This window comes from Acanthochromis polyacanthus, chromosome 5 (genome assembly GCF_021347895.1).
Source record: "Acanthochromis polyacanthus isolate Apoly-LR-REF ecotype Palm Island chromosome 5, KAUST_Apoly_ChrSc, whole genome shotgun sequence".
NCBI lineage: Eukaryota > Metazoa > Chordata > Actinopteri > Pomacentridae > Acanthochromis > Acanthochromis polyacanthus.
In genome coordinates, this window is record NC_067117.1 from 40,787,369 (window position 1) to 40,812,098 (window position 24,730).

The following is a 24,730-nucleotide window of genomic DNA, read 5'->3' on the forward strand; positions in this document are numbered from 1 at the left end:
TTCCTGAAACTGCACATATAGGAGTCCCCGGAGTCTCAAACAGTTTGTGCTGGAAAATTTCTTATGAGCTTCTCTAGAAACTTAATGTAATGGCTTGAGAATGCTCCAGAGTACATTCATTTACCTCATCATTTCAAGACCAGAGACAGACAAGCTCATGTTTCTGAAGTCTTCTGAAAATATAAATAAGAAATTTTCAAGTGTCGCTGACTTCAAAGTAGTAACACATATGTGTGTGTGTTACAGCTCCAGTACTGGACTAACATATGAATGAATATGCATTATTTTCAAGCCAAACAGGTTCACACAATGCTGGTTAAAACTCTCACTGTCAGGAAAATCTTTTTGTATTTTACAATACGTCTGAGTTTTAAATCTGGTGTTCAAGACAAGTTTTTAGTTTATTTGTTATCATATATTTTTGCCAATTTTGCAAGTGAATAACTTTTTTGTGATATTTTTCTTCCTTATAATGCTTACAGAATGTCTTATGAGCCTTAAGAATGATCTGATTTCAGAAATGATTTTTCTTTTTGTTTGTACTCTTTAAATACAAACAAAAGTGCATCAGCATATATGAATTTCCAGACAGAGCAGATTTAAGGGGGACATTTACCAGTACCTGAATTCTTTTGCAGGTGAGAATATTTAAAAAATAAGTTGAATGTCTTTAAATTTCAAATTCTTTGGAGGACAAAAATATTTAAAATCAGTCAGTACTGAGTTAGAATTCTGCCACAAAGTAGCTGTAATTAAAGCATTTGTCTGTGTCAAAGTAGCAGTGCTTATTTCAAATTGTTTGTCCTTAGTGTTATAATCACTCCTTTTACCTTTTATCTTCATGAATGAAATGTATTTTAAAAAGACTGACCTGAAAATGGCAAAATGAAGGAACAACAGTGTATTTAAACAATGGGCGGGGTTTACTCCACCTTGCCAAGCCCTGATTGGCTGATTCCTCCGTCTGTCAGCAGGGCTTAGAGATAGTGGGCTGATTAAAGTAGATTACAGGGAGCAGGGAGAAGACACAGCCTGGTTGGAATCACACTCTGGTCACCACAGCGATGGCTTCACCGTGGAAACGCTGCTGCTGCTTCCTCGTCCTCCTTCATCTGCAGTCGTCGGCCTGCCTCCACCAGCAACCTGCAGACAGGTAGGTGGACAAATGGACTCCACACAGGTGTAGCTTTACCTTCACAATGGCCATCTCTGACCTCTCCTGACCCTCTTATCTTTGACTCTTGACAGCTCTAGCAGTACTGCTGTGTTTCTGGTAACCTGGACCGTTTTCATCATTTACATACAGCTCTGTGAAATGATTCATTTTGTTTAGAAGACAGATGAACAAGCTGATCTGTTATCACCATTTACAGTCTAAGTAGGTGTCTACACAGCAACATTATCATCCTGATATAGTTGTGTTTGTGTCGACCTGAATAATCTAGACCTGATGTTCACTCGGCTATTAGTTCCACCTGAGAAAATGCTGCCTGCTATAAACAATGCATGCGAGTGGACAGTCAGCAGAAAAAAAAACAAAATACTAAAACCCAAAAGAGGTTGAAAGTGGATGAGAGCTCCATGTGAACTCATTAAACTGGAGTTAACAGAAGACTGAACAGTACACCTGTATTTGCGCTGACATCACGATTTGCATCCACTGAACAGTTGGAACTTTTTTTTTCCTGAAACTTTGTAGAAATACTTGCATTTTACTGAAAACCAAGCGATGGATGGCAAATGAGATGTCGGTCTCAGCAGTAGTTGATTATTTTGACCACTGAATGTGTTGACATTTTAGTGTTTACTGCTACGCATTCTGAGAATTGTTGCTCATATATTTCAACTACTTTAATTTTTTTATCACTGTCTAATCCATTTTTAGTTAAATTTAAATTGCCTTGGACACCGTAACCAACAAACAACAACTAGAACAATGAATAAAACACAAAGTGCTGCAACATGTCAGTAATATTTGCACTAGGCTAGTTGTTTTCAGAGTAACTGTCACCAATGAAAATGATATTAAATTATCATGGTTGAAATGTCAGTGCTGAGTACAGTCCAGGCGTGAACTAACCGTGACGTCACCCGTTGGTTTCAACGCCGAGAAAATGAAGCCCGGATTTTGCTATTTCCTGGTCGCCATTTTGGATTTTTTGGAGTCAGTGACGTAAAAAGTGTCATCAAACAGGCTGGATTGGAGAGCAACTCCGGGCAGGACCAGTCAATGGGACTGTCAATCAAGTATAGCCACGCCCCCTAGCTCCACCAACTTTAACAATTTATTTAAAATTCAGTATTGATTTATTTTAAGATCGGCCACCTGATCTCTCATTTTGACCATGAAAACTAACGGGAAAAAAATCGTGAGCTGTAGAAAGTCAGTCTATCAGATTTTATTTTTTCCAAAAATGAATTGGGGTCTATGGAGCAAAAGCTTTTTGGAGCCAACCCTAGCCAACGGCGTGATATTGCAAGTTTTTGACACTTCCGGGTGGGCTTCAATTTTTGAGCCAGATGCTACGTCCATCTTTATATACAGTCTATGGTACAGTCCAGCCCGGTCTCACGGGGATTCGTGAAACTGTCACGTCAGTTTTTGTTTCGTTTCGTGCGCACCAACACGATGTTGTCATGTTTTTCGTGCCACTCACCACGAGCGAAACCCGCTGTGGTAATCACATCTGAAAGTGGTTTATACCGGCGGATTCATGATGATCTAAGCTGTCCATCGGCGTTAGCGGCTGCCGCCGCAGCAGCCATTGCAGCCGCCAGACATCCGGTTGCAGCAGCGGCCGCGGCGGCGGCCGCAAACGCCAATGGACAGCTTAAATCGTCATGAATCCGCCGGTATAAACCACTTTCAGATGTGATCCGGCCGCTGTTGTGGCCGGATGTCCGGCGGCCAAAATGGCGGCCGCGGCGGCGGCCGCAAACACCGATGGACAGCTTAGATCGTCATGAATCCGCCGAATTTGCATAGGAATTTAAAGAATGTGCGGCGGCCGAAGCGGCGGCCACAGCGGCGGCCGCAAACGCCGATGGACAGCTTAGATCGTCATAAATCCGCCGGTATAAACCACTTTCAGATGTGATTACCACAGCGGGTTTCGCTCGTGGTGAGCGGCACGAAAAACATGACGACATCGTGTTGGTGCGCACGAAACCGAAACAAAAACTGACGTGACAGTTTCACGAATCCCCGTGAGACCGTGTTGCAACAGTCACATGCACTTTTTTTGGTATTACTAATGTAATTGACTGGATTGCAAAGAAAGCGGACTCTGTTCTGAAATACAAAGAAAAATACTGCACTTTATACTAAAAAATGGATGCTGTCACATGACTTTGAGATCCACAAATATTCTTTCTTCTCTTTAAACATCTCAAGAGAATTTAAATGCAAATAAAATGCATTTGATTGACAACAATTCTGCTGAGTCAAATTAAGTTGTACAACAGATATGTATATTCTACAAAATGTGGGATGCTAATCTTCTCTGTAAGATTTTGCAGCTACTGTTTTTGATTCCTAGGCCATATGGAGGACTGTGCTACTGTCATACCAGAGGTGCACTCACTCACAATCCTCATTTTCAATGTAAATCAACAGAAGAACGAGTCCATTATCCAAAGATCATCATTGAATGTAAAAGTTAAAATTAGTTAAATTACATTTACAAAACTTAACATGAAGAGTCCAGGTTTTGTCAGCTCCTCAGGTCCTCAGTCTTGCAGTCTGAACCCAGTTACCTGTCTGCCACACTCAAGTCAAGTCAAGAAACCTTTATTGTCCCTGTGGGGCAATTTTTGGTGCAGCCAGCAGCAAAACCAACAAGCTATCACAATAAAATGCGATACGCAACAATAGATGAAGATAAAACCCAAGGAAAGTTAAAGTGACCACAAAGCAGAGTGCAAAACCGTTCATTATTAAGAAGGCCAATGGCCAATGGGACCCATGATTTTTTAAATCTGTCTGTCCTGCATCTAGGCACTTGAAACCTACATCTAGTTGGAAGCACCCTGAATTCAGTAGCAAGAGGGTGACTCGGGTCAAACAGGACGAATTTTGCCTATTTTTAAAGATCTAGTCTTTTATAGGACAGAAATGTCAGTCAGTGGAGTGCCAACAATTTTGCTGCACATTTTGACAATACCTTGGAGTCACTCACCTCAACTGCTCCCATTCCCCTACCAGCTCATCTGTAATATATACATCAGCCATCGTACCTTTGCTTGCTGCCTCACTCCCGTAAACATCAGAACTGCTGGATTCTCTGAACTTACTAAATAAAGCACTCTGAGATGACTTGAATTGGATCCAGATTCCTGAAATAATATTTGTTCATGTTGTCTGCTATCTGCCTTTCTTTCTACCAACCTGTCAGACTATTCTTGCATTTAATTTAAAAAAAACAAACAAACACCTGTTTACTGAGTGAATCTGCACTCAGGTCCTCCTCTCTGCTTTCCTGACACAACTAAATCCAATCAAAGAATTCACAAAATGGCAAATTAAGCATCCCTACAGTGCTTACCTGTATGATTTAGATTTGAATTGATGTTTTTAATGATTGCCTGTCTGCCTCGATGCAGCCTTAAATTATCTGTCAGACCTCTGTTGAACCTATGAAGAGCATTCAAATCTTTAATGAAAAATAAATGATTGCATAGGTTTTCACCACATTTCAGTCAGTTAGTGCTCGAACTCTCAAAGTTAGTGAAATGGAATTCATCTGAGTGCAGTGAATGTGTCCGAAGTGATTGTAGTAGAAAGACACCTGTACATGGAAGGTCCAGTCACTGATGAATCAGTACTTCTGACTATGACTACATCATGAAAACAACCCCTTCAAGCACCTCTGTGAAAAGATTATTGCAAAGCAAAAGTCAAGGGATGGAGAAAAGAAAAATTTCCAGGTCACCAAACATCCTTTTGGGTACAGTTAAATCCATAATTTAGAAGTTGAAGGAATATGGCACGTGTGTAAATGTGCCTAAAGCAGGTCGTCCTCAAAAACTGAGCGACTGAACAGGAAAGAGTGCAGGAGGCCACCAAGGCACCTGTGACTCTTCTGAAGGACTTACAAGCTTCAGTGGCTGATATGAGAGACTGTGTATACAACAACTGTTGTCTGTTTTTCAACAGTCAAAGATTTATGGATGAGTGACAAAGCGAAAACCACTGTTGAATAAAGATAATGTAAAATCTGGACTAGAGGTCTGCAGAAGGCATGTGAGAGGAAGAACGTGCTTTGGCCTGATGATGATGACCAAAATTGAGCTTTTTAGGCATCAGACTAGACTCAGTATTTGGCAGACACCAAACACTGCACATCATCACAAACACAACATCCCCACCATGAAGCACAGCGGTGGCAGCATCATGATGTGGGGATGCTTCCCAGCAGCAGACCCTGGAAGGCTTTTAAGGTTGAAAGTAAAATGAATGCTGCACAGTGTAGGGAAACCTGATTCAGTCTGCAAGAGAACTGTGACTTAGGAAGGAGAAGGTCTGTTTTGCAACAAGACAATGACCTGAAGCATCCAGGTAAAACTACATAGAAATGGTTTAAAGACAACAAGAGGAGTGTTCTGGAGTCAGAGCCCAGACCTCAATCCAAATGAGAATTTGTGGCTGGACTTTAAAAGAGTTGTTTACTCCTGATACCTGACAAAGCTTGAACAGTTTTGCAAAGAAGAATGAGGTAAATTTGCATCATCCAGACTCGGATTCAAGAGGATTTATGTCTATGCACACTGGCACAATGCTGGACTTGCCCCTAAAGGTGCATCTACTAAACATTGACTTGAAGGGGGTGGAAATTTATGCAATGGCATATCTTGCTTCTTTTTTTTTAATGTTTTAATTAATTGGTATTACTTTGTAAAACTCTGTTTTCAGCTTAACATGAATCAGTTGAACAACCTGCTTTATGAGATCATAGACAGGCAGCTGTTTCCTCTTTGAAATATCTGTTCAAATCCAACTTTTCAGAGTTATTTCTGTTTTTACTCTGCTTTTATTCATTTATGGCTGATTGTTACTATTTTTTTTCTAGTAAAATTGTTGACGTTGGAAGTCATTGAATATAAACTGGGACTGAGCAAAATTGTACAATGTTTCTGTTTTCGTCCGGCAACAGAGATCTCCAAAAGGATGATGATGTTGCCATGTGTGCTGGATGTGTACATGCCACAGGCGTGTGTGTGTGTGTGTGTGTGTGTGTGTGTGTGTGTGTGTGTGTGTGTGTGTGTGTGTGTGTGTGTGTGTGTGTGTGTGTGTGTGTTTACAGTGTGCTGCTGTTAAGGATTGAGGAGCTGTAAAATCTCCTTTTGGCTGGGAGCCACCTCGTCCGTCATGACCTGCATGTCAGTGCGATTATATGATTATGCAATCAGTGCAATCCCACAATCCACAGTCAATTGCTCTGACCCAGGACACGAGCAGCTAAACCTTTTTTTTTGGGCTGCAGGGATTGGGTAGATCAGGGCAGATTTGACAGCTCCATTGTCAGTTTTTCTGAACAATGCACATTCACAATAGAACACATTCAGAATGGCATCAAAAAATTAGACACACTTTATTTTATATCTACTCAGAGGATTCTCACCCTGAGTGGGAGAAAACTCCCAGATATCTGTGTAGTGTGCACTGGGCTCATTTAGATTAGATTATACAATTTTGACAGATTACCCAGAAGTCAGGATCCTTTAGAACAGTGTAGATCATGGATATACTTTACAGGTTTGTTGAACTCCTACTCCTATGAAAAAAGTGTGCAGCACATAGTAATTTAACAAGTACCTCAGCAATGACAGAGAAGGTGAGACACTACTTGATAATGTGTGTGCACTTTATTATAAAATATGGAGCTTATGCTGCTGTGTTATTGGTATCTTTGCGTTTTGAAAAATAGTATAATTTGTACAAGTGGGTTCAGAATGGACTGGCCGAGAATAAGGAGGCTATTAAACATACTCAAAGGTAGAAAAAGCACTTAGGAACCCTGAAAATCTGAAAATTAACCGCAGGATTGAAAGGCATCTCGTCTACAGAAAAATGAAATAAAATTACACCATTTGTCAGAGCCAGATTACTTAAACAGACTTAGGAGACAAGTTTAAACAATTTATAGAGACGGAGAGCGAAATAAAACATACTTGATATCACATAAATACAAACAGGAAACAGTTCAAAAATGCTTTCTAAAATTCTAAGTATTCATTTCACTATGGAGCACAATAATAAGGCAGTGGTGTCCAGATCACAATAGTCTGGTAAAGGAGAAGGAGGAGTGGCCAGCACAAACAGGATCTCCCTGGACGGCTTGACATGGCTGACATGGAACATGGTATGAATTTTCATGGATCTCGGATGTTTTAGCTTTACATCTGAGGAATTAAGAACTTTTGACAAAGAGTCAACTTATGAGACTCTGTGTGAGGAGGGAGTTTGAGCGGCCAGCCACACACTGTCTTTATCTTCTAAAAGTCATGTAGCATAAGTAAATGCTGGTGTGGTTCAAATGAGAGAGTGCCATCATCTCCAGTCAGCAGCAGCAGCTGTAGTAGCCTCCACAATTCCACTTCCTGTGATCTCTTTGATGTCGTGAAGCCAACTCCTTGCAGGACTACCTGTCCTTCTCTTTCTGCTAACCATCCCTTGGATGATTGTTTTCGTAAGGCAGTGATGTCTGGTAGCATGACCAAAACAACTGAGTTTACTTGCAATGATGTTAGCTCAGTGTTTTTTCGACTCCTAGCTCCTTGAGTACAGATGCATTTGTTCTCTTGTCTGTCCATGGTATCCTCAGTATCCTGCACTAGCACCTCAGTTTAAAAGAATCCAATCTCATTTTATCTGCTGACTTCATAGTCCAGGATTTGGAGCCATATAACGCCACTGCAAAGGCTGCTGATCTCAGTAGTCTGACCTTGATTGATGAAGGAAGTTTACTTTTCGATAGCTTGGTCATGTTTTGCGCTTAGAGCCATTGCTAGTCTTCTTTTAATCTCTTGGGTGCAGCTCTCTTATGTGTTAATGACTGAACTCATGAACTCAAATGTTGCCACCTCTATTACATCACCATCCAGAGAAAAGATTCTATCTGCATCACTGTGGCTATTGTCAACCATGAGCATACTGTCACCCACCTTATACTGGGGAGCAAACATGCAATAGCGGTCCACTGCCTGCTTGTAGTGGGCAACATTTGAGGAGGAATCTGATAGGAATGTGTCCATGTGCTCCTACATCGAATTAGGGCCATGGCTGATAGGACCTTGACCTCCTTTTGGAGGGCAGAACAGGGGCAGTTGGTATCTATAGGTGCAGTGGGAGGGTGAAAGGCTGGTGGAGGAGCAGGACAGGGTGTTGTGGGTGTATTCAGTGCAGATGAGCCGTTTACTACGAGAGTAACCATAGTACTGGGGCTGACATTTCTGGAGACTGATGACCTCTTTGTCTCCCCCTCTGTAGCTACTTGTCAAACTTGAGCAGAGACAGTACACCCATCCAGTATCTATACAGGGAGTCCTCGGTTTATGACGTCCTCGATCTACGTCGTTACATCAAAACTGGTTATGGACCGATCCCTGGTTTAATGTACGGCATGTCGTCATGACGGGTTATGTGGAATTAGTTGACGAGCGGATGAATAAGTGAATGATTGCTGTAAGATCACTTTTACATTCGGAAGTTGTACGCAACCTCCGATTACGCTACAGTCACTAACTTTTTGCCCTTCATGGCTCCCAAGCACAAGTTAGACACTGATGGCAGTGCTTTGAAAAAAATGGAAAGCCATCAGTGGAGCATGTTCTGTTTTCTTGTAAAATGACCTGTACATGCATGAAATTAATTGGTATTCATGACTTTTCCCCTGAAGTAGTGATCAATATCATGATTCACATAACAGAATTTGTTTACATTGTCACCAAAGTTCCGACTTACATCTATCTGTATGAATGGAACTCTGACATAAGTCAAGGACCTGCCCACTTTATCCTCATTAGGTCACAGGGAGGCTCGAGTCTCTTAACTGATTTAGTGCCAAGGCAGGGTTTAGCTGTACAGGTAACTAGTCCATCACACAGACAACCAAGCACAGTCACACCTACAGACACTGTAGAATCATTATCCTCAGCGCCACCTCAAGCTGAGATCTGAACCCAGGACCTTCTAGCTGAGTCAGTGGTCACCAGCACACCACATGTATAAATATACTGTATGTGTAAATGTCTTTTGGCTGTTATGGTTTGAGGAGGCACAGGGAATGAGAAAAACACAATTAAAAGTATAAGATTTATTGACAGAATGAATCAAGTAATTCAGAACTACGAGACAAACAGAAGGACTACAAGCAGAAGTGACAGACTGTCACCCAGAATATAGCCTATGGCAGAAAGGGGGAACTAAGCCCCCTGACAGGCAGGTGGAGAAACTACGCCAATACTGAAAGTGAACTATGAGCACAATGACTAATTCACAGACGGCAAAACTCAGGCAGCAGAGCAAGAGGTACACTAAATAACCACAGGAGTAATTCTACACTAAGCAGAACACTACAAATCTCAAGGCCTCTGCTAAGCAGAGCAACTATACAAACCTAGGATTTTATTAAGCAGACTAACAGCGCAGGTCTAAGAATTGCTCTAGGCAGAGCACAGTACAAAACAAAGATACTAAGCAGGGTAATAATATAAGTCAGAGAGCTGCATTAAACAGCATAACACTATACTAACCTCCAAGGAGTACAGAAACAAATACACACTACAAAACTACTAGTACACAAAATAAATAACTACCAGCCTGGCTCAGGAGTTGGGAACTTAGCTGATGGGGAACCAAGTGGAGAATTGGGGAGTCTTCAGCAGGTGGTAGAGGTAGATGATGGAGTGGCATTTTGGCGTGGCAGGAGACAGCGTGATGAAGCACATGGCAGCCTGGTGAATGATCTGAATAAAGAGCTGGGGTTGGAGTGGCAATGGACAGCTAAAGCTTGAGGTGAATGGATCCAGGGATTGACAGGAGCAGGCAGGAGTCCAGGCTGGAAGGAGCACAAGGCTGTGGCCCTGATAGCGGCTGTGTGTTTATTTATGCAGTAGCTACAGATTGAAAGATGAATTTAATAATTTTGACCAAGTATGTAGTTACTGTGTTTTTGTCTGTGGAGAAAGAAACTAAGAAAAAAATGTGATTTTTGCATCAGTGTTCTACTAGGCCTGCTATGTAAGAAGATTTTCATAATCAGTAAACATGTCAGTTATTTTCTCGCTTAATTCATTAGTTGTTTAGTCTATAAAATGTCAGAATATATTCAAAAATAAAATTCTGATTTGTGTTTTTTTTTTAATAGTTGGCATTTAATTGAACAGTTAATAGCTAATTGTTGGAGTTCTACCTCTTATTTGAAGGGTTCTGCACCAAAGTTAAAGCAGTTTCTGCAAATTTTTAAGGGTATCTTGTGTTTACTGTCTGTAGCTGAAGAAATAAAACACTAAAACCATCTTACTTGTTGCTTTTAGCCATTTCTCACAGCCTTCCTCAACAGGTGGAGTTGCTCAGTTGTCATGGAAATGGTTTAGTTACCAGGTGGGATGGCAGGTGGTTACCTTGTGTAACCCTTTGATGGACGTGTCAGTCAGGAGATTCCCATGTTTAATTGGATTTGGGTCACTTTTGACCCATATTGTGCATCATAGGGTTAAAGATGGTGTTGGAGAACTTTATCCCTTCTGTTTATTTGTGTACCTTCACAGCGGATATCCACAGGCTGCAGTGTCAGGAATTAACTTTCAGACTTGTAGATATACCCTCGAGATCCATGAGAATGTCATCACAACAGGAGAGTTGTGGTACTGATTGCTAATATTTAACAAGTCTGAAGTGTATGAAGAAGATTTCCTGATTTTTTTGAGCACTAAACTCTTTATAATCAATAATTTAAGATAACTTCTTTAGAAAAAGTGGATGCACTGAAGCGTGTTGATGCTGTTCTGCACATGCTCAGCACTCCTTATGTATAGCCTGCATGCATTTATATCCATAAAAACATCAATCAGATCTGCTGCTCTGTGTTAAGCTGATTGTAGTATTAAATCTTGAGCTGTTATTTTTCAATGGAAAGACTGTGTGTGTAATCCGGGTCAGACCGGGTCCCCCCAACACTCCCAGTGCCAGACTGATCAGTGTGTTTGTTACCTGAAGCACTAATCCTCCAGGTCAGCGGCTGGTCACTGGACTACCCAGGTGCACTCTGGCTTCTCAAAATAGAGGAGAATGACAGGTTCATCTCCTGTCTGTTTTATTTTATTCAGCATTATTTTTGGCTTTCTTTCAAGCTGTTAATTGTATCTAAAATGTATTTGACTTTAATGAGACATTATTCTGTTATGAAAAGACTAACTAGTTCCGTGACAGAACTAAATATTGTTTTCCCTTTAAAATAAGATTTTATTATGCTTTTCTTTATATATTCTACACACGTGGACAAAATTGTTGGTACCCCTCAGTTAAAGAAGGAAAAACCCACAATTCTCACTGAAATCACTTGAAACTCACAAAAGTAACAATAAATAAAAATGTATTGAAAATTAAATAATCTAAATCAGCCATCACTTTTGAATTGTTGATTAACATAATTATTTAAAAAAACAAACTAATGAAATAGGGCTGGACAAAAATGATGGTACCCATAACTTAATATTTTGTTGCACAACCTTTTGAGGCAATCACTGCAATTAAACGATTTCTGTATTTGTCAATGAGCGTTCTGCAGCTGTCAACAGGTATTTTGGCCCACTCCTCGTGAGCAAACAGCTCCAGTTGTCTCAGGTTTGATGGGTGTCTTCTCCAAATGGCATGTTTCAGCTCCTTCCACATATGTTCAATGGGATTCAGATCTGGGCTCATAGAAGGCCACTTTAGAATAGTCCAACGCTTTTCTCTCAGCCATTCTTGGGTGTTTTTGGCTGTGTGTTTTGGATCGTTGTCCTGTTGGAAGACTCATGACCTGCGACTGAGACCAAGCTTTCTGACACTAGGCAGCACATTTCTCTCCAGAATGCCTTGATAGTCTTCAGATTTCATCGTACCTTGCACACTTTCAAGACACCCTGTGCCAGATGCAGCAAAGCAGCCCCAAAACATTACTGAGCCTCCTCCATGTTTCACCGTAGGGACAGTGTTCTTTTCTTGGTATGCTTGGTTTTTGAGTCTATGAACATAGAGTTGATGTGCCTTACCAAAAAGCTCCAGTTTGGTCTCATCTGTCCAAAGGACATTCTCCCAGAAGCTTTGTGGCTTGTCAACATGCATTTTTGCAAATTCCAGTCTGGCTTTTTTATGAGTTTTTTTCAGCAGTGGTGTCCTCCTTGGTCGTCTCCCATGAAGTCCACTTTGGCTCAAACAACGACGAATGGTGCCATCTGACACTGATGTACCTTGGCCTTGGAGTTCACCTTTAATTTCTTTGGAGGTTGCTCTGGGCTCTTTGGATACAATTCCAACGATCCGTCTCTTCAATTTGTCATCAATTTTCCTCTTGCGGCCACGTCCAGGGAGGTTGGCTACTGTCCCGTGGGTCTTGAACTTCTGAATAATATGAGCCACTGTTGTCACAGGAACTTCAAGCTGTTTAGAGATGGTCTTATAGCCTTTACCTTTAAAATGTTTGTCTATCATTTTTTTTCGGATGTCCTGGGACAATTCTCTCCTTCGCTTTCTGTTGTCCATGTTCAGTGTGGTACACACCTTTTCACCAAACAGCAGGGTGACTACTTGTCTCCCTTTAAATAGGCAGACTGACTGATTATGAGTTTGGAAACACCTGTGATGTCAATTAAATGACACACCTGAGTTAATCATGTCACTCTGGTCAAATAGTTTTCAATCTTTTATAGAGGTACCATCATTTTTGTCCAGGCCTGTTTCATTAGTTTGTTTTTTTAAATAATTATGTTAATCAACAATTCAAAAGTAATGGCTGTTTTTGATGATTTAATTTTCAATAAATTTTTATTTATTGTTACTTTTGTGAGTTTCAAGTGATTTCAGTGAGAATTGTGGGTTTTTCCTTCTTTAACTGAGGGGTACCAACAATTTTGTCCACGTGTGTAATTAAATTAGACTATTTTGATGCTCTCCAAACAAGAAATTACAACATGCAATGTACTTCACTTTATTTCTCTGTTTGACCTGTTTTTTTGTTTGTTTGTTTGTTTTGTTTGTTGATTTTGGAGCTCTTCCAACAGTGATTGCTAATGTATTAGCGTAACAGCAAATTCATAAGTATTTAACTTACCTATTAAAAGGCTAAAGAACAGGGTTTTTAGAGAGAAACACGTTGGAAGCAAATATTAAGAATAAAAAACTGTGAAGATTCTATGATTGTGGTGCTGCTGGACCTTTCAGCAGCTTTTGACACGGTGGACCTTACAGTCCTCCTGTATCTCTGAACCAGTATGTTGGCATCAGTGGCACTGCTGTTAGACGGTTCACTTTTTATCTTACAGTTTTTCAGTAATGATTGGTGATCTGTACCCCTCTCTAGTGGGGTGCCACAAGGTTCAATTCTTGGCCCTACTCTGATCTCCCTCTATATGCCACTTGGCGGAATTATAGCAAAACACAATCTGTCTTTCCACTGTTACACAGACGACATTCAGATTTACCTACCAGTGCAACCAGCAGAAAATGAGGCACTAAATGGTATAAGGGACATTAAGGAGTGGCTGTCATCCAGCTGTTTACTTTTAAATGAGGACAAGACTGAATGCATTGTGGTTGGGGATACTGATACTGATCTATCAGGTTTCGGTTCAATGACTATGAGACCAACAGTCAAAAATCTTGGGTGATATTTGACAGACACTTGTAACAAACAAATTGACACTCTGGTAAGAGCAAGTTTAAGAAAGTCAAGCCTTTCTTAAACCGCACCGACCTTGAAAAAGCCATTCATGCTTTTATCAGCTCCAACCTGGACTACTGCAGTGCATTTTACATTGGCATCTCCCAGTCATCTATCAGTCGCCTGCAACTCGTGCAAAATGCTGCAGCGTCTTTTAACAAACACCCCCAGACGTCAGCACATCATCCCGGTCCTTTACGCTCTCCACTGGCTTCCAGTCCAATCAGGATTTTTTTTAAAAACTTTTTTTGTTTGTTCTATTAAGCTCTTAAAGGCATTAGAGGAGATTTAATTTCCTACGACTTTGAACGTAGCATGCGCATGCGCACATACAACCTCTCCCTCACCCCCCTCTAACCTCCCCCCTCTTAACATTTATGAAGAAATGCCCCCCTCCAGAAACTTGCGTAGGACTCGTGAAGCTGTCTTTTACGGCTGGGTCCCCCTGGATATTTATCTGCCATTATGTAAAAAAAGATGAGCAAATCAAGTCACCAGCTAACTACGAAGCTATACCAAAGCAACACATACACAAAACACGTAAGTCCAAGGCGTACGTAATCTACGTAACTAGGCCTGAGCCGGAAGATTTTTGATTGACAGGAAAGGGAGCAAAGCAAACGCCTCGGTCCGAGCGCAATGATTGGCTGATGTTTTTCAGGTCCTGCCATGTCCACAGTTTGTTTTTTTTTTAATTCTTTTAGAGACCATACATACAAGTCCACTAAAGGTCAGTATATTCATTTTATGTGAGTCTGACAAATTAAACAAAAAAAAAACATCCTCCATAATGCCTTTAATGGTCTTGCTCCCCTTTATTTATCAGAACTTTTAATTTTACAGGACCAAAAAAGAGCTCTGTGGTCGTCCAATCAGTGGCTGTTTGAAGTACCCAGGTCTAAACACAAACCCTGGGGTGACAGGCGTTCTCTGTAGAACCCAGACTCTGGACCTAGCTCCCTCCAACATGGACCATCACTGACCTGGGTCTGTTTAAATCAAAACTGAAAACCTTCCTGTTTGGAATGGCTTTTAATACCTAGCGGCATGGTGACACTTTATAACTTTGAGATGTATATTTTAGTGCTGTTTTATTTCTGTTTATTTTATTGTATATTTTATGGGCTACACAGTGGTGGTTAGCACTTCTCGCCTTGCAGCTAGAAGATCTCTGGTTCACGTCCCGGCCTTCCCGGTATCTTTCTACATGAAGTTTCTGTGCTCTTCCCTGTACATGCATGGGTTTCCTCCTGGTTCTCCGGTTTCTTCCCACAGTCCAAAAATATGCTGAGATTAATTTATTCTCCTAAATTTGCCTGTAGGTGTGAATGCGAGTGGAATTATTTGCCCTGCTTTAAGTTACTGTATTTTTTTAAAAGTTATTTTCTTGTTTTTTTTTTACTATGAAGCACTTTGGTCACCCTTTGGGCTGTTGTAAAGGGCGATAGAAAAAACTTTGATTGATTGATCGATTGATTGATTGATTGACTGCAGAAATGATGAAAACCACTAATACTTGTCCTGTCTCTTCTATTTGCAGTGCTTCTGAGTCTCCAGTCCTTGGTAAGACGTGTCTATCAGTCTATATCATTCTTGATGGATTTCAAATTCCAGAACTACCTAGACAAGTATGATTTCAGAATTATAATTTAAAGCCAAGATACACCTCACTCACAGAGCAAAGCTTAGAGACTGAGATCATTCTTGCAGGAAGTGTGACGCTGTAAGAGGAAAGAAAGAGGAGATAGGAAAGACAGCTGAAGGAAGAGAAGGATACAAGGATGTAGAGAAGGAAGGGAGGAAGAAGATCATCACATGCAACACGTAGCAGGAGAGGAAAAACCGATGAAAATCTGTAACAAGCTACAACAAGCAAATTATGGGCTGCCTGAACCATCAGGTGCAGCTTTATATTTGCAAAGGTTTACAAAAAATACACACATTTTCACATTTCCAGTGTTATAGTCAAAAGGGGTTTTCAGCGTGTTCATTATCTTCATGGTTGTGAAGAATATTTTAGGGAATTGATTGAAGTTGTCTTTCCCCAGATGAGGGAAGTGATGAAAGGATGAAGATGGAGGAACAACAGCAGGTAAACTCTAAGGGGGATTTTATTTTTTTAAATCAAGGCACAGGTACTGTTTGTGATTCTTTCAAAACAAAACAAAACAAAACATTTTGCTTCAACAGCAATGATATAATGACAACAACAATAATAACATATATTTTGTAATGCCTTGGGAGTGAAGATGGGTGGTATTTTTGCCATTTCACCAATTGCTGAGTCCTCTAACAGCAGAATATGAAGTTAGTTTTATTTCATTCATTGACAAAAGAAAAAAATCAATACAATGCATAGAGCAAAAGTTTCCAAACTTCTGAATGACAGAGGGCAGAAAGAAGAATAAACTTATGTAATCTGCCCCTTTATAACAAACAATCAGTTACAATGAGCATTAAAAACAAACAACAAACAAAATGACTAGTGCCTGAGAGGCCTCCAAAGCAACTGTCACTCAGATCAGAGTTTTCTTTCACAACACTATGAGACTCTTAATTTATTTATTTGTATTGCAACAATATGCTGGTTTTAATTACACTTTTAAATCTTCTGTGTGAAGTGTGGCAGAGTTGCAAGTTGCTTCCACGTTGTCTTCATGTTGAAATTTAACAACATACGAAGCTTTATTTGCCTGATTGAACCTTCCAAAACATAGCTCTGAAATGAAGACTGAACAGAGAAACTGATGATAATTGAAAAGGTAATAATCAAGCAATAGCAACTCGTAAAATTCTTGTTTACTCCAAAAAAACAAATACTCACATGTAAATCAAAACTGCCAGAAATTTCTATGCCTCTACTGTGAACTTAAAGGAAAGTTAAATTGGACATATATTTAAAATCTTGGTTCATTGTGATAAAAAATGCTTTTTCTTTCTGTTCTTCTAGTCTTCAGATGTATCACGGAGGAAATTACTTCAGATGCAAGGAGCCGCTGTTCCCTTTCTTCCTCTCAAGGTGGCGTATTCTCTGGATGATGAACATTTACTGTCACATGGAACACCTACAACTTTCAGCTGCTTGTCAAAAACAGACGGTTATATCGCAACTGATAACTGATAAATTGATACCTCAGTTTGGTGTTAGTCCTGCTGTATCATCTCCTCAATCTCTCCTGCTACCTTCAGCCCCCTTTTAGGCAAATCAATCAATCAATCAATCAATCAATCAATCAATCAATCAATCAATCAATCAATCAATCAATCAATCAACCATTTTGTGTTCTCATATAATGCATCTCTGGACATTTGTATCTAGTTGTATTGGTGAGCTAAATATAAAGGTTTGGGCTAATCTGCTGTTTATCTGCCTTAATATAGATCAGGGGTGTCAAATATTCAGCCCAATCTGATCTAAAATGGGCCGGACCAGTAAAACCATAACATAATAAAAACCACAACTCCAAATTCTTGCTTTGTTTTAGTGCAAAAAAGTGCATTCTGACAATGTTCACATATTTAATGAAGTATCTTTATACAAAATATGAACTTCCATCCATCCATCCATTCTCTATACACCGCTTTATCCTCATTAGGGTTGCAGGGGTGCTGGAGTCTATCCCAGCTGACTCAAGCGAAGGCAGGGGACACCCTGGACAGGTCACCAGTCTGTCACAGGGCTACATATACAGACACACAATCACACTCACATTCACACCTACGGACAATTTAGAGTAACCAATTAACCTCAGCATGTTTTTGGACTGTGGGAGGAAGCCGGAGTACCCGGAGAAAACCCACACATGCACAGGGAGAACATGCAAACTCCATGCAGAAAGATCCCAGGCCCACCCCGTAATTTGAACCGGGGATGTTCTTGCTGCAAGGAGAAAGTGCTAACCAGTACACCACTGTGCAGCCCTGTAAAGCTACAGCTGCTTTAAAAAAAAAGAGGATGTTTGCCATATCCTGCAAACATCGATGGAACGTCGAAGCGTTCTGTCTTAGTTACATTTTAAAGGACCCTTATATGAATGACTAATATCCTTACAATGTTCTTCAAACATTAAAGTCCTGAGAGACCTTGAACACACCAGTGAATGTTGTGGGAACGTTCCCTGCTTGCGTTCTGCAGTAACCCAGCTGTCTCTGTCCTCCAGGTCTTGTCTGATGGGGAGACGTGCATCTTGTTCCAGGCCAGGAAACTGTCTCTCCGCTATGACAAGCAGAAGCAGCTGGACCTGACAGAACGAGCCTTTTCCCCTCAGAAAACCGTGGACACCAGTCAGTCTGTCTGCAGTGGGGATAAAGCCACGTATGTACACCTCTCTTTACCTTCCTCCTGTCTGATATCTGCAGACCTTCAGAGGCTCTGATTAAACACAGGACCACTAAAACAGTGTGAGGAAAGCAGGTGATAACTCAGTCCAGCTGCAATGTCTTGTGTCAAGTCCACAAAGCAACAGAACCAGCGCGTACGTCTGACCCTTTATCTGAGTGAGTTTGTCTGTCCCCTGCAGGTTGGTCATGAGGTTTGGAGATGTGGAAGATCTCAGAGGTCTGACCATCAGGTTAGTCAAACTACCTGTTGTCTACTGAAATGTAACTTTATACCGTCATTCCATCTCAAATCATCACATTTTAAAACTATTTCTGCTCATCCATCTCTGATTCTGAACTTTTATAGTATAATATATGGATATTCATAAAGATGTTTGCAAAATTTTAGATTGATGTATCAAATATATTCTGAGATATTATTTTCTTTAAACTACCTGTCAACCCACTGTCAGCATGTTGGAAGTTTGAGGCTATGTTTGAAGAATGATATCTCAGGAACTTTCAAAGATTAAAATCTGAAAATGTTACTGTTATTTCTCATTGTGCCACTAATTCATAATCTGCAATTTGCAGAACAGATCAAATAATCTCTAATTATGGGCGAGTTAAAACATTGTGGTCCCATCTTTGCATACACATAGACAAAAAAATGGTACTAAGTCAGCTAGTGATATTTTATGAACCACATTTCTCATTTTTGTGATCAAGTAATTTATATTTTAAGTTTATTGTTTATATTTTGTTTTGTATTGTTGTGACTTTAGCTATATATGGTTCAACTAGTTGACTTCTATAAAATGGTATCTGTAAAATTTTACACCATTTAAAACATCCGTAGTTTATGATAAAAAAAAAAAAAATTCTAGCAGATGAGAGCTGGTCCAGAGAATGCTCTGATGATGAAGGATGGAATCACTCTATAATGTCAGTGAATTTGTATATAAGATTAAATCTTATGTGAAAGTGCAACACATCGTTTTCTGTAGAAGAAGAATGAATACATTTTTGCACTTGGTGTCATAAAACTCGCTGTTTGCACCGCTGAGGCCTAAGAAATGTGATGAATGCCATTTGTTCCCCATTAAACACAGGCAGAGGTGATTTTTGGAGCAACTGGACATCAATTTTAAAGCTCGTGTCCGGAGTTTGAATCGCAGCGTCTCCCAAAACACTGTTGGTCCCTCCCTCTGATTTCGCCCCTTTATTTGTGCACGCGCGCTGTACCTGAGAGGAGTGCCCGGAGTGCTGCAGTATCTTGCCTGTTTTGCTGTTTTCCACTCCTCTACATTTAGTACATTTAGTAAACAACAAAGGAATTACGTTAGAATGCTGTATTGAGGGGGGCGCTGCTGAGCAAGCAATGGAGTAGGACGCGGTTTGCAGAGCACCGCAGAGCAACTTTATAAAAAGTATTATTTTCGGCACAAATTATTAAGGGAACTCAATGGCGATTTAATTTCAAGTTGCCTTGTACTGAGGTTAACTGAAAATGGCAGGTAAATCATCCAGAGGAAAACAAACAACCCTTTTAACCACGAGGCCCGCAACTCCTACTCCATCCGCGGCCTCCACTGAGAGACCCGACCCGGGTGAGGTGGATCAAGGTGCGGCCGCACACAAGATGGACACCGAGGGCTTTAGAAAAGAGCTTCTGATTTCCCTATGTAAAGACTTATCAGACATCTTAAAAACCGAGCGTTGGAGGGGGAAATGGCAGTCATCAGAACCGACATTGCTACAGTCAGAAATGAACTGAAAGAATATAGAGAATCTGTTGCAACCGAACTGTCGACGCTGTGTGGCACAGTGAAAGGTATGGAAGAAAATCTGTCTGCTTGTACGGATGATGTTTCATGTCTACAGAAAGAAGTATGGCTCACTGCAGTGGCAGATGCGCTGCAAAATAAATGTGACGATTTAGAGGCGAGGTCACGGAGAAACAACGTCAGAATAGTTGGAGTTCCAGAGTCCCGGGGCTGCTCTCTGGCCTCTGTATCGGCATTGTTAAAACAAGCGTTTGATTTGAAAGAAGCGCCGCTGCTGGACAGGGCGCACCGATCACTTCTGCCGGTGCCGGGACGGGGAAGCCCCCCACGCGTTATTGTGGCCCATCTCCATTACTACCAAGATTGCACAAACATCCTCCGCCTCGCCCGAGAGAAACAACGGATCAAGATGAGCGACATGAGCATCTCAGTTTTCCCAGACTACACTGCAAAAACAGCCAAAGCCCGTGTTGCGTTCAACGACATCAGACGACAGCTTCGGGAGATAGAGGGGATGAAGTTTGGAATCCTCTACCCAGCCCGGCTCAGGATCACCTACCAAAACGTGGAAAAAAACCTTCTCCACTCCGGAGGAGGCCCAAACGTACATAACACAGAACGTTACAGGACGTTAAATTGATGGGAATTGGTTCACCGACCAGGTAACAAATACAAATAGGAGTAAGCCTTTAAAATCCCATTTATTAATACTCTGTGGATTAGCAAAGTATGTACATTATAGTTCTGTTTTAGAAATATTATATTGCCATCCTGTTTACCCTTTGTTGACTCTTTAGCACATACAGTTGAGCAAGTCTGGATGGCATTTGTTCTTATTCCAGTTACTTTAACCCAAATCAAACATTTTGGCTTATTTTTGCGTTGTGTGAGGCAAAGTGAATACAGACAGTTCATCTTGTTAGCTCTTAATGCCAATTCAGATGTGCCTTTATTTTCTCTTTCATTGTTGATGAGTTGCTTTGTTGTGTTTAGTAGGGAAAGTAGCAGTTTAGCAGTCATCTCCGTGCACTTTAGTGCTTTTTTTTTCATTTTATGACGGAGGTGGGGGTGCGACCTTCCACGGGGGTGGTGGTCATGCACGGATGGGAGGGATATTATCACTTTTTATTTATTTATCCTTCATGTGTGTGTTTTTTCTCCTTCTTAATGTCAGAGACACAATCTATATTCAGTTTACTTACTAAATGAATGGGACCAATGCAATCTTCTGGCCAAATACGTTTTATTAGCTGGAATATCAAAGGCGTACACAATCCTATTAAGCGCAGTAGAGTTTTCACACATTTAAAAACCTTGGGGCCTGGCATAGTATTTTTACAGGAGACCCATCTCCGAACTAACGAGCATTCAAAATTAAAGAAAGGCTGGATTGACCAAATACACCACTCCAACTACGGGGACAGATCCAGAGGCACAGCCATCCTAATAAGAAAAGGGGTTTCATTTGTACCAGTAAAGACAGTTTCTGATATCAAAGGCAGATATGTTATGGTTCTGGGGAAACTATCTGGATTGGATGTAGCTCTAGTTAATATCTATGGTCCAAACTGGGACGACTCGCAGTACTTTTCCAACATTTTTGCAAATCTTCCCGATCCCAATATCTATCACTTAATTATAGGAGGCGATTTTAACTTGGTGTTAGAACCTAATATGGACAGGTCCAATCCTAAGAGTCCTAACAAGATTTCCAAATCCGCAACCACAGTTTTATCATTAATGGACGCTTATAAACTATCAGATCCTTGGAGAAATGCTAATCCTACTTCCAGACAATACTCTTTTTTCTCATCTGTTCACCATTCGTACTCGAGGATAGATTTCTTTCTAACTGATAATAGATTTTTACCTTTAGTTACTAAATGTGAATATCACAGTATTGTGATTTCTGATCACTGTCCTGTCCAGTTGGACATCAGTTTCCCAGATAACACTGTGTCCCAGCGTACTTGGCACCTAGACTCACTATTACTATCTTGCAAGTCATTTCAAAATTTCATTTCAAATCAAATTGGCTTTTTCCTTGATACCAACAGTACACCAGGCATGTCGTACACCACCATCTGGGAAACCCTTAAAGCCTTCCTTAGGGGACAAATAATTTCATATGCATCTCAGAAAAAAAGAGAACATAGCTGCCGTCTGACTGAATTATCACAGAAAATACAATTGCTGGACAATGATTATGCTATTTCTCCAAACCCAAGTCTATATAAAGAGAGACTGTTGTTACAAGCCGAATTTGATGACCTTTCCACTAAACACACAGAACGGCTATTACTGAAAACAAAACAGACTTATTATGAATATGGTGATAAGGCTGGCAGATTATTGTCCCACCAACTCAGGCAAGCTTCTGCTAGTCGTATGATAACCGAAATCCGTACACCTGAAGGACTAATATCCACCCATCCCAAAATTATAAATTAACAATTCAAACAATTCTACGCCAACCTTTATACCTCACAGGCTTCTTCCAATTCCTTTGAGATTCAGACTTTCTTTGAACTGCTCGAAATTCCAAAGATCAGTTTGGAAGACCTGACTATAATGGATTCAGATATATCAAGTGAAGAAATAGCAAAAGCTATAAGCTCTATGCAAAATGGCAAAACACCTGGTCCAGATGGACTACCAACAGAATTCTACAAGACCTTTTCAGCCAAACTGTTTCCCATTCTCAGCAAGCTTTTTGCGGAAATTCTAGCTGTGCAAAAATTACCCCAAACCATGACTCAAGCAACCATAATTGTTCTGCCCAAAAAATGTAAGGACCCCCGCGACTGTGGCTCTTATCGACCAATAAGTTTACTCTGCTGCGACTATAAAATCCTTACAAAAGTTCTCTCAAGACGCCTCGAAACAATAATCCCCAAAATAATAAATCCAGACCAAACAGGTTTCATACCAGGTAGGCAGTCATTTTATAATACACGCCGTTTGCTTAATGTACTGTATTCTTCCCACTCCACCCAACAGCCAGAAGTCGTAATTTCTTTAGATGCTGAAAAGGCATTTGACCGGGTGGAGTGGGAATACCTATTTACTACACTGGAGAAGTTTGGATTTGGCTCTACTTTCATTTCCTGGATTAAAACAATTTACTCGACACCAATGGCTTCAGTACAAACTAATTCTGTGACATCTAACTACTTTCCACTGCATCGTGGCACAAGACAGGGTTGCTGCCTGTCACCATTCCTTTTTGATCTGGCCATAGAACCCTTAGCGATTGCCTTACGAATGGATAACAGGATCAGCGGAGTGATTAGACACGACGCAACGCATAAGGTATCGCTGTATGCAGATGACCTTTTAATATATTTATCAAACCCTTTGCAATCCCTACCAGCACGCACTGATATACTCAATTTATATGGCAAAATATCTGGATACAAAGTAAACTTTTCCAAGAGTACTCTTTTTCCTGTTAATCTCCTGGCAACAGTAACAGATTTTGGTCTCTTTCCATTTAGTCAAGCTAAAGAATTCACTTACCTAGGAGTAAATATCACTCGTCAATACAAAGACCTTTATAGCCTTAACTTTAAAATCCTACTAGAACAGACAAAACAAGATCTGTCTCGGTGGTCCTTACTACCAATCTCATTGGCTGGAAGAGTGAATACAGTTAAAATGACAATTCTACCACGCTTTTTGTATCTCTTTCAAATGATTCCTTATTTTTTGCCTAAATCTGTGTTCAAAGAAATAGATAACTTGATTTCTGCTTTCATTTGGAACAAATCTGTGCCACGGATGAGGAAACGCTTCCTGGAGGTGCCCAGATCAGCAGGAGGTCTGGGTCTACCCAGTTTTATTTACTATTGCTGGGTTGCAAATATAAACAAGTTAACACACTGGATTTCCACATGGGAAAATAATCAGGGCCCGGTCTGGGTAAATATGGAGTTGAATAGTAACCCAGCAGCTTTTCCTATTTCACTATTGAGTTCTACAACTCCTGTTGGGACGCATCCCCAAATGCCTAACCCAGTAGTTAAGCACTCTTTAAAGATTTGGTTCCAGTTTAGGAAACACTTTCGGATTAACCAGTTGAGCTTGTTTTCCCCCCAGGTGAACAATCATCTTTTTCCACCATCTCAAACCGATTCAACTTTTAAAATGTGGCATAAAAAGGGATTGGTATTTTTTAAAGACTTTTTTGTAAATGGTAAATTTATTCCATTCGAAACACTACAAAAAATTATAATATTCCAAAAAGTCATTTTTTTAGGTTCCTACAAATTAGAAGTTTTGTTAGTAAGTACTGTAGACCCCAAATAACTCCAATTAAAAATGTTGTTGACGAAATCTTGGCCTTAAACCCTTATAAAAAAGGTAACATTTCGAAGATACACACCATGATACAAAACATCAGTCCACCCTCATGGAGGAAAACAAAATCAGCATGGGAGCAAGACCTGAATATGGAACTCTCTGAAGAGTCTTGGCAAATTTGTCTAGAAAATATTCATACTTCATCCATTTGTATTAGACAATGCCTAATCCAATTTAAGGTACTGCATCGTCTACATTACTCAAATGACAAGCTTGCAAAAATATATCCTAATGTCAGTCCAATCTGCATAAGATGTCATCAGAGTCGAGCTACTACAGGTCACATGTTTTGGAATTGCCAGACTTTGAATAGCTTTTGGAAGAACATCTCTGAGGTGC

At 40.4% G+C, this 24,730-nt stretch overlaps 1 protein-coding gene across 1 annotated transcript in view; it reads left to right on the forward strand.

Annotated features, from left to right (window-relative positions):
• Positions 1-1,029: 1,029 nt before the first annotated feature.
• The window catches only part of atp6ap1la (ATPase H+ transporting accessory protein 1 like a), a 31,416-nt gene continuing 7,715 nt past the window's right edge, over positions 1,030-24,730 (forward strand). The window contains exons 1-6 of the mRNA XM_051948085.1: positions 1,030-1,153; positions 15,463-15,485; positions 15,971-16,014; positions 16,873-16,941; positions 18,083-18,237; positions 18,443-18,493. Of these exons, the coding sequence (XP_051804045.1) occupies positions 1,065-1,153; positions 15,463-15,485; positions 15,971-16,014; positions 16,873-16,941; positions 18,083-18,237; positions 18,443-18,493 (431 nt within the window). The 5' untranslated portion in view covers positions 1,030-1,064. The remainder of the gene's footprint in view (positions 1,154-15,462; positions 15,486-15,970; positions 16,015-16,872; positions 16,942-18,082; positions 18,238-18,442; positions 18,494-24,730) is intronic.